Source organism: Populus euphratica, unplaced genomic scaffold, assembly GCF_000495115.2.
Source record: "Populus euphratica unplaced genomic scaffold, PopEup_1.0 scaffold3.1, whole genome shotgun sequence".
Taxonomy (NCBI): Eukaryota; Viridiplantae; Streptophyta; class Magnoliopsida; order Malpighiales; family Salicaceae; genus Populus; species Populus euphratica.
The window spans coordinates 4,188,853-4,199,396 of NW_011499847.1; the positions used below are offsets into that span (position 1 = coordinate 4,188,853).

At 36.6% G+C, this 10,544-nt stretch overlaps 2 protein-coding genes across 2 annotated transcripts; one reads left to right on the top strand and one right to left on the bottom strand.

Moving 5' to 3' along the window:
- Positions 1-367: 367 nt before the first annotated feature.
- LOC105108516 (UNC-50 family protein) lies at positions 368-5,282 on the top strand. Its single transcript, XM_011002852.1, has 10 exons — positions 368-647; positions 1,087-1,154; positions 1,458-1,483; positions 1,862-1,952; positions 2,367-2,462; positions 3,099-3,167; positions 3,372-3,430; positions 3,521-3,643; positions 4,621-4,692; positions 4,777-5,282. The coding sequence occupies exons 1-10, from the start codon at positions 573-575 to the stop codon at positions 4,839-4,841; spliced, it is 744 nt and encodes a 247-aa protein (XP_011001154.1). The 5' UTR covers positions 368-572; the 3' UTR covers positions 4,842-5,282.
- A 2,584-nt stretch (positions 5,283-7,866) lies between these two features.
- LOC105108525 (probable cinnamyl alcohol dehydrogenase) lies at positions 7,867-10,155 on the bottom strand. The gene is made up of 5 exons (XM_011002862.1): positions 9,997-10,155; positions 9,761-9,874; positions 9,363-9,590; positions 8,470-8,909; positions 7,867-8,330 (listed from the first exon to the last, which is right to left on the bottom strand). The coding sequence occupies exons 1-5, from the start codon at positions 10,083-10,085 to the stop codon at positions 8,128-8,130; spliced, it is 1,074 nt and encodes a 357-aa protein (XP_011001164.1). The 5' UTR covers positions 10,086-10,155; the 3' UTR covers positions 7,867-8,127.
- Positions 10,156-10,544: the final 389 nt, after the last annotated feature.

Below are 10,544 nucleotides of genomic sequence, written 5' to 3' on the forward strand. Positions count from 1 at the left end.
CTTCTGAGAAGGAAATTTAATCTCAATTGATATGTAATTATTAATTTAAAAATATCACCGATTCTTAAAAATAATCCTCTTGATTATCCCATCCACCTGGCAACTTTTTTCTTTTAGACATGCTCTAAGAGGTGGTTTCAACTTGTAAAAAATTCAACATTTTGGTAGAATAAAAAAATTGATTATGACACAGTGAAGAAGTGGATTTGAATGTCGTGTCATAAAACAAAAACCTACCTCAATGGGTATTAAATAAAAATAAAAAACCCAAAAGGCCGGAAAAAAGGCCACAATCATTTCTCTGAAGCTTAGAGCTAAAGCCCAGTGTAAAAACCGCGTCAAGAGTTAAAACGTGAGCCCAGTTCCACTTCCTCCTTTTGGCGAGAGAGAGAGAAGGCTACCGGCAGAAAGCGGAGTCGTCGTCGTTTTTACGTTTCTTCTTCTCACCACCTCCACAGAAAGCTGTGAGTTCTGCGCAGATCTCCAATCAAGCAGGCAAAAAAAAAAAAAAAACCTGACCTGAAATCACCAAGAGGAAGCAAATCATCAAACATATTAAAAAGAAAAAAAAGATGTTGCCTACAACATCGAGAGGGCGTGCATCATCGTCCTCCACTTTCCCTCACTACCTCCGTCGAATCATCAAGGTCCTCTCCTCTCTCTAGATCTCACTTCCATCTTAACCTTTCTCTTCGCTCGTTTTCATTCTTACTCCATCTATTCATTAATATTTTCAATCTCATCTTTGAATTTATTAATTTCTTTCACAAATTGTAATTACCCCTGCAATGTGTGATTTCCGGTTGTGATTGAAATCGGATGTAATGACGTTTGCTTCGTTCACAAGTCTTAAACCATAGTTGGCACTTGTTCTTATGAATTAATTATTTTTCATTTTTTTGAGGGGCAAGTTTTGATATCTAATTGCGAGTTTAGGAGGATTCATTCTTTAGTTTATGGTGCTCATCAATGCTAGAGAGAAATGCGTGCATCTATCCTAGACTTTTGATGTTGATATTTTCTTCGATGGTGCCTAAAATTAAGTTTGGGTTGCTGCGGCATTTACAAACCCTTGTGTTTTTGCAGTGGCAACAAATGGACGTTGAGTACACTTTCTGGCAAATGCTTCACTTGTGCACCTCACCAAAAGTCGTGTAAGAATTATTTCACTTGAACATTCCTCGTCATTGTCCTTGCTATTGCTATTATGTTATCTTTTATCGGTGTATAATTGCCAGGATGAGTGTTGCATCGGTAAGAGTTTGCAGCATTGAGACTGTTATATTGCTTGTTTTTTGCTGCAAAACCCGCATGTAGAATGGGAAAAATTTACTTACAATGCTGGTTCAGAGTTTGGATCAAGTGTGTATAATTGTTTTGTCTACTTTCTAGCTGGCAAGTTTCTAATTGAGTTATTACATTTTGCATGTTGACTTTACATTATACAATGGATGCAGCTATCAGCACACTAAGTATCACAAACGTAAGTTCATCTCCAACTGAAGAATCTTGTATTTTTTCATCCAATGGTTGATGAAGATAAATTGTATCTTGCTGTGCTAAGTGGTTATTTTGAAATCAATAAATCTTATTGATTTTTCTTTAAATATTTTTGTTTTGAGTTATATTTTAGTTCTTAATTCATAGTCCTAAGAGTATACGATCTCTGTTTCGATTGAAAACCAGTGGTTGTTTTTTTTGCATCAAATGTTTCAAATGCAATATTGCCAGGCTTGGATTGTATATTTGATCATGTTTACAGTTTGAATTTTACCTATTCACTCATTGGAGGTCCAGAGCTATGAAATTTTCTATAGAAAATCACATGCAAAAACTTTTAATTTGCTTTTATTGGTTTCAGAAACTAAGAATCAATGGGCACGTGACGACCCTGCTTTTGTTGTAATCTGCAGCCTCCTTTTGGTAGTTGCGGCTTTGGCTTATTGTGCCGCGTAAGTTTCCTGCCTTTAACAATCTCTCAAGATTGACTGTCATAGCGATGATAGGAATAATGAATAATTTTCACATTCTTGTCTATGTTTTCATGATAATTGAATGCATTTAAAGTTTAAACTTGCAGTTGTTAATTACGAGTATGCATGATGAGTCAATGCTTCCAAGTCTAGTAATGTTGCATATGCATGATTAGGCTGCATTTTGTATGTCTAACTATGCATGATTAGGCTGCATCTTGTATGTCTAACTTCTTCAAAGTGAGCAATGTCATGGCCAAACCTTTAAGTGCATTTTGTTTTTTATCCCTTTTTTACTGTTAAGACTATTTTTCTTTCTATTGCTGTATTCAACGAGTTCCTTGAGTGTTCCCTCTAGTTTAAATCTTTGTTGGTCTATTCTTTTCATTTCAGGTATGACCACAGTGCCGGACATGCTGTTTTTGTAGTTATTTCCGTATTATTTTTTCATTTTTTAATTTCAGGAGCTGGTCTGGCTACATGTTGTTGGTAAGAACCACTGTCCACATGATAGTAATATGATGCTTATCTTGTTTTTCAGCTCTCCCCTTATTTGAATGCCCCTAATGATGGATGAAATTACCATGTAAATGCGAAGTTGGCACTTTAATAAATAGATTTTGTTTATCTTTAAAAAACTCTGTATTTTAATTTTTGCTGCCAATGCCACAAGCCTTGCACATGACATGATATTTAATTGTTGAAAATTATATGCTGCCAATTGAAGCAGGTGAAAGAATGATATTCACATATTTGTTACTGCAATGGAGAGATTGAGAGATTCTGTACCATTAGTGATTATAAGGGTTTCTGCATAGTTAGATAATTGAAGTACTTGTTCTAACATCTGTTACTTTAAAGTCTTCATTCTCCAAAATATTGTTATATCATCTGGAGATGACATTACTTGCCTTAGTGATGCTTTCCCCTTTTGTGAGAATTTAATCCTAAATTAAGAAACTAACTCTGAATTTCTTTCATTGATGGTTCAATTTTTCCTTTGTCATTCATAATTAGATCTTTCACCTTTTGCTTTCCTTCCAATGCTTGTGTGATTAGAGCTAGCACATATGTGCTGCACTAAGCTGGCATGATAGCAATTCCCTTTTTTTCATTTCCATACAGGTTCCTAACTAATGCATACCTTCGGGAGGAGGCTCCAAATAGTCATGTTGTTGAGCAACGGGTTGAATGGCAAGTCTAGAATCTCCTGCTCTTGGTTGTTTATAAACTATGTTTTTAACAACTGTATGCATGCAAATTGTTGTCTGGAAATCATTATAGATTGTTGGCCATGTCCATCTCTGATGTTTCATAGATGTTCTTTATCTCACTTGCATATTCCTCATTGATAACACTTAGTGCTGACCCTTTTTTTTTTCTGCTTTCTGGTTGAAGGCTGTATGCATTTGATGTGCACTGCAATTCTTTCTTCCCAATGTTTGTGATGCTTTATGGTGAGTGCTATGCAAATATATGTTTCAGCTTTTAATTGTCAACCTCAGTTTATGTCACAAAAGTTTACTGATGTCTTGTTTTGGTTGCAGTTATACATTATTTTCTGTCACCTCTTTTGGTTGCCCATGGGTTCATACCTGTATTCCTGTCAAACCTGCTGTTCATGGTGGCAGCCTCGTACTATCATTACCTCAACTTTTTAGGCTATGATGGTGAGCTGATTTTTCATAGTATTGGATTTACTACTTTCATGAGCAGGGTATTTTTTTTTTTTTTGGGTGTGTGCGTGTACACTATCCTTAGAAAGGAGATCACTAGTATGTGAATAATTAGAGATAACTCAAAGGCTTGTATGGACTGAGGTCCATGTCATTACCTCAATTAAGTGTTTTGAGCAGCATTTTTAGACAGAATGGACTTGAATGTGAAACCTGGTTGCCTTAAAGTGCCATCTTATAGCCGTCTTATTTAGGGCATCTACCTATTCTTGATCTAAGCCTGAGTTGGACTGTATTGACCTGGTCAGACTGGTCATCAAGGTGGAAACCCTCCTTGTTGATGTCGGGGTTCCACCTTATTGTCTCAAAAATTCATTGTACTCAAACAATGCTATTAAACACAATGGCACTGTTGCCAAGAGCGTTCAATGTAATCACAGCATGTGTTTTTTTAAAATAAATTACACGAGAGATATTTGAAGCACTTGCAATAGTATAGTAAATTGCACATATGTTGTGCATGAATGAGAGGAGTTCAAAGATAGAAATTAAAAATTGCAGTTGCTTAACTTTTTTGCATGAAATAACAGGTTTATGTGCACGTGAATGACATTTAGGATATAGGTTTAGTTGAATGAGTTAACACAAAGATCTGTGGCATGTTTCTCCTCCAGTGTAATCCTTGATGAAGTTCTGACACCTCGCTTTTGTTCTTTCTGGTTTAATCATTGGGTCAGTTTTTGAAACATTGGATTTAAGTGGGAGGAGCTCCCTGCCAGAAATCCAGCTTTTCCACTTCCAGAGAAAAAGAAAGTTGTATTGAAGCCTTTCTTTGTCAATGATGAGTAATAGAAGGTTTTGCTTGGATATAGCTCCAAACTTGGGTGGCTATTGAAATGTTTTGCTGTAATGATACAGCTGCTGATCACCTTGATCAATTAAGATACTGATAACATGTTTATTTACTGCAGTGTTACCCTTTCTGGAGAGAACAACATTTTTCCTCTATCCAATTGGTGTTGTCATTGTCCTGTCTCCTATTTGTAAGTTACTAAATGCAATTTCTGACTTCACCTTCGTATCAGGTTGTTTTGTATATCAACCTCTTAGTTCTTTCAACTTTGCAGTGATTTTGAGTGGCTTCAATCCTTCGAGATATTTTATGAATGTGTACTTTAGTCAAAGGGTGTGATTTACTAAGCTAACACTTCGGATGGCACATAAATGAGATGGGGGGAATAGTTCAGAGACCGCATCAACTATGAGATGGCCAAATTTTTTTCACATACATGTAGTAAAACTGAGGGGAGGATTGCAAAATGAAAATCTTTGTAGCTATATTGTAGTCTTTTTTCCAATTCAAGTGGAAATCAAACCAATTGAAGTTGGGCAGGCAAGAAGCGTTTTTATAGTCAATATCATTGTTCCAGCGGATGTGTTTTCCATGGTCTTTTATTTGAAAAGGTGAATATGATAATCCCCTGTCTCTTTGGAAATTCTATGCATCTTCTGCATTAAAAAAACAGAAGCCGAGTATCTGCAATGTTATCATCAAAATGGATTCAGTACTGTAAACACCAATTCTTTTGGTGCTGACATTCTCGATGAATGTTACCGTGATTAGTAGCTACAATAGTTTTCACTTTTAAACCAGTTGCTTTGTGCCATTAATTCTTATAAACAAGGCTTAGAACTTATTTGAATGCAGAAGATTTCGCGGCGAACTCAGCTTTTGATTCTCTTAATCTTAACCACACAAACAAAGATCTTCATTAAGATATCACTAGTAGATTGTATAGAGAATAGTCCTGGAAGATGTGCCATCCAACTAGTAGTGAATTGCTTGATATTATCCTGTTAGCAATGGTCATCTAGGATTCCTGGGAAGGGGGTGTGCGACATTTAGCTACATTCCATGTATCTGTAAAATCAGTCATCAGTCATGACAAACGTTTTTAACTGTTTCACAGTTTTTGTAAATAGAAATGAGACTCAGGCAGGCCGAATCTGACCGGGAGAAATCAGGCGTCATGATTACTTCTTCCACGAAACAGAACAGAACAGCTCAACCAAATTGTTGTGACAATAATCTCATAAAACACGAGGCTGCATTCATTTATTTTTTGTCGCAAATAATCGCGAGCAGCCCAGACGTAACACATAGCAAACACGCCCAAAAACGTTTCCAGGAGACGATGCTTTAAGGGATATTAAAAATGAATCTCACTTAAATGCAGCTAACATCAGATATAGAGATAGTTGTACAAATATGCAAGTGGTGCTATTTACAAGTGGAGAAGGGTCTGGTTGAAGTTTCCCGCATCATTTTGAATACGAGCATTCATTCATAAGGTTTGATTTAGGTGCTTTCTGTCAGGTGTAAACTTCCTTGAAAAACCATTACACCAGGCATGATGGAAGTTGGAGGAAGAGTATAGTTGTGATTATTTTTTAAATAATTTTTTATGTTAAAATATTTATTAATAATTTTTTTATTTTTTAAAAATTATTTTTAATATAAACACGTTAAAAATTTAAAAATATATTAATTTTAAATAAATAAATAAATTTTAAATTTTAAACTTTTTAAAAATATTGTTAAAACACATAAAAACACTCTGTCTATCATGGTTAATTTTTCCACGTGCACTACCTTTTTCCACGTGGAATATATTCCAGGACATCCAAAAACCATACCGGGAATAGCTAAGAATCATGTGTTGAAAGGGTTTCTATACACGTGGCATCTAAGTTTTGGCTGATGATTCAAAGGTTTTGCCCTCGACGAGGCCGTGAGGACAAGGTCCATGTCGCTATCGCTTCCACCCAGACTTCGGTTTTTCAAGGAGCACATGTAAAAAAAAGAAAAAAAAACACAGTTCAAAAAATAACTACAAAAATAGTATATTAATGGGATATGTTAATAAACATAACACAGTTATATAGATTATGTAAGTAACGCAATTCAATAGATTATTCTCCGAAACCAACTCTATTAATAAGGTTATTGCACAAAATTACAACTCAATATGAAATTATGTTTTGCTCAACGTTGAACTCTAAGTTAGAAAGGGAGAAGATTGTGTCCAACTTTATGTTAGGTTCCGACATATTCATATCCAATTCCATGTTGGGTTCAATCATGTTCACATCCCAACCTCGGGTCTGGATATGTTCATGTCCAATTTTATATGGGTCTGCATGTGTCCACGTTCAAATATTAAGCTTAAATGCATTCCCGATTAACCCTTAAATCAAACCCTATAAATTCAATGTTCTTAATTATTTCATGAGCTAGACCCATTTTTTCCTGGGCTCTGGATGTGAACTAAATCTAGTCCGCGTCTAACTATATATTACGCCTAAACGCATCCTTGATGAATTCCTAAATTAAACCCTATAAATTCAATGTTTATTCTGCGAAGTAGACCCATTTTCTTCCGGTTCCGGACGTGAACTTAATTCAACGTTTGTGTGTAAAACTGAAGTATCACTCTATATTCAACCTCGCATACCTGAGCTTGAATTAATAATGATGATGCACACCTAATTGGAGATTCAACCACCTTGGTAACTGGGTTGCTAATTTTACCAGTCCAACAACCGCCCAAGCTGGGCTTAAGTATATCATTAGGTTCGTTTTCAGTTTTCACCGTCTGATCTTCTCTTTTCTTGACTCCCAGAACTTATTTTCCTCTTGGCTGTTGTCCTTTAGGCTCCTACCCAAACACCAAAGAATCTTTCTTTTACGGTTCCTTGTCCTTCTAATCAGACTGGCTGGTTGAAAATCGATCGGCATATGAGAAAAAAAGGAGCATTCTTCTATAAGACCATAATGTAGTTGCAACCGGCCTCATCCCTAACTAATAACTTCATCTCTGGTCCACACAAGAAAATCAAGTCTGAACCTTATCTTTCTTAATTATAATTCTCTTAAAACTTTCATTCTCTGGCTGCTTTTTGTTCACGAACGATTAGTGTAGGCGCGGCTGCGGCTATGATATGTCAGATGCACAGACTGCCCCATATAGTAGAAGTCTTTCTTATTGTTTCTAGTCATTGAAGATGTTTCGATGTCTTTTAAGGGTGAACTTCCAAATTACTTCAGAATTTGGAAAAATACGATCTGAGTTCTTTACATCACAAACCACAAATTAGAGAGATTGTTAAATATCCAAATGTTCAACAAATAAGGCCTTGCCTTATGCGACAAGATGTTTTCAGAAAGTTCGTCATCTTTCATTGCCACAAGAGATTAGTTTATGGGACAGATCACCAGATACACAGCGCATTCAATTACAAGGTAACGCATACTCATTAATGAAAATAAAAAAACAACTCGACTTTTTCTTTATTTTAAAAGCAAGGACAAACTGTCACGTTTGAACAACAAAACACATTCACTCCAAAATAAAGTCACGGTCTGAAACAGGTATCAATGTATATCGCGTTTTTTCGAATATGAATAGTATTGTTGTTCAGGGAATAAGCTTGCTACCAGCAACATCGACAACGAATCTGTATCTCACATCATTTTTCTCAAGCCTCTCGAATGCTGTGTTGATATAATCCATTTTGATCACTTCAATCATGGAGGCCAATCCCTTTTCCTTGCAGAACTCAAGCATCTCCTCTGTCTCCTTCATGCTCCCTATGAAGCTCCCGGTGATTGACTTTCTCCCTACACAAAATTGCATGAGAAAAAAAGCACCCTAATCAGGGATTGTGAATTATAGCGAAAATTTCCCAGGTTTATACTCAATTGAAAATTAAGTAGAGAATACATAACTAATCTTCGAAGCAAATAGAGGGAGACTCACCAAGCATAACCATAGGCGTAACAAACTGCAATGGGGCACCAATAACACCCATCAAGATCAGCTTGCCATCAAGTTTCAATAGAGAAAGGTAAGGCTCGAGAGGGTGAACCACAGGCACAGTATCGATGATATAGTCAAGTTGATCAGCAGCTTTTTGCATGCTTTCCACATCCGAGCTGACCAAGTATTCATCAGCACCAAGATGTTCCAAAGCCTCCTCCCTCTTCTTATCAGAAGAACTAATCACAGTTACATGGTGTCCCATTGCTTTTGCTATCTTCACTCCCATGTGTCCTACTCCTCCAAGTCCTAAAATCCCTCCTCTTAGCCCACTCCGTTTCAGTCCAAAGTGTTTAAGTGGGCTGTAAACTGTCAATCCAGCGCACAACAGCGGCGCTGCTTGTTCTGGTGACATCCCATCAGGAATTCTCACCACAAACCTAAGGAAAATATCAAAGTTCATCAAAACAAGCACGAGTTTTGCTTAATCAATTAATTGAGCAAGAAAATGCACGTCAATCGAAAAAGGATTTCTGTTTTATTTTGGATCAGAAGAGGGTTTTTCTAGTGCGAGAAATAACATTTTTGGACCTACAAAACTCAATTACTGCATTCCAGTTCACTATCTAATACATGGCTAACTAAATGCAGACGGAACTAATTGGTTATTTGTGTGCCTAAAAATTCATACGAGTTGAAATAATGCTTCTCCACAGGACGAAAAGATTGCAAATTGGATTTCTTTGACACAAAACCATGAACGAGGAACAGTAAAAAATGAGAAACTTTCGGTCATAATGAAGTCCAAAATCAAGAAAACTAGATATTCAAAGGCTAATAACAAAAGCAAGTAATTACGAACATAAAAGGACTTAAAATGTTTTGATGATTACTTTTGATCGATAACCATGGATTCAGCGAAGCCTCCTTGGGTGGGTTTGCCATCAGTGTAGACATCATTGTAAGACCAGATTTTCTTGTTGCAGTATTGCTCAAGCTCTGATTTGCATGGATTACAATTCTTGCAGCTTCCAACGATGACTCCAACACCAACAACATCTCCAACTTTGAACTTTGTCACATCTGATCCCACCTCAACAACCTCACCAACCACTTCATGGCTATAGATCACAACAAAATACCAGTAAACATCATTAAAGAAAAAGGAAAACTAAAAAGATGAAAAATAAAAGAAACATGCAGAGCAGTATATAAATATTGTGTGCGTGTTCGTTGTGTTTTTGCCATCTTGGGGAAAACAAAAGAGGGTTTTTTCTTTAATTGTAAGTACCCAGGGACCATAGGATAGTGTGACATGCCAAGATCATTTTTGATTTGGTGGATATCGGTATGGCAAATTCCACAGCTGATAACCTTGATAAAAACATCTTCTGGCCCCGTATCTCTGCAACCAAAAAGAGAAAAAGATAAGAGTTTAGAGGCGTAACATTAGTGCTTGTAACTACACATGGAATATACATACTAGAACAGTGTGTCAGAGAAAGAGACAGATTCAAGAATATTTACCTGAGACTATAGGTGTAAGGAGCTAGATGCCCAGTTGAATCTGTTGCTGCCCATCCTACAATTTCTCTCTCTGTTTCAAGGCTACCCATTTTCTTGAAAAAATGAGGCTTAGAGAGAGGGATGGAGTTTCTGTGGAGAGTTGAAGAATCTGAAGCCACTATGGATGAGTATATATATACAAAAGCACAACAAAGAATGGCAAAGGTTACTTGGCAATAAAAAAGACAAGGACATCTCAGCATATTTTACGGGTGGTGGTAGGTGAAACATGATGAGTGGCGCCATCCTCTGCTTCCACAAGCATGGGTCGTTTTTTCAAAGTTGTAAATCAAGTGAGCATTGTTCCCATGATCAAAAAATTGGTGGGGCCTCAGTAGTATTGATGGTCCTGATTAACTCATGGTTCATGTCAAGCAAAAGGGAACATGATAGTTAAGAGCACTGAATCTTTGATGAGGTTTGCAGCATCATGTATACGTCACTAATTCAGTATTTCATGAAAGGAATATCTTAATTTCCATGGTGGTTACACAGTTGCCTAATTATAT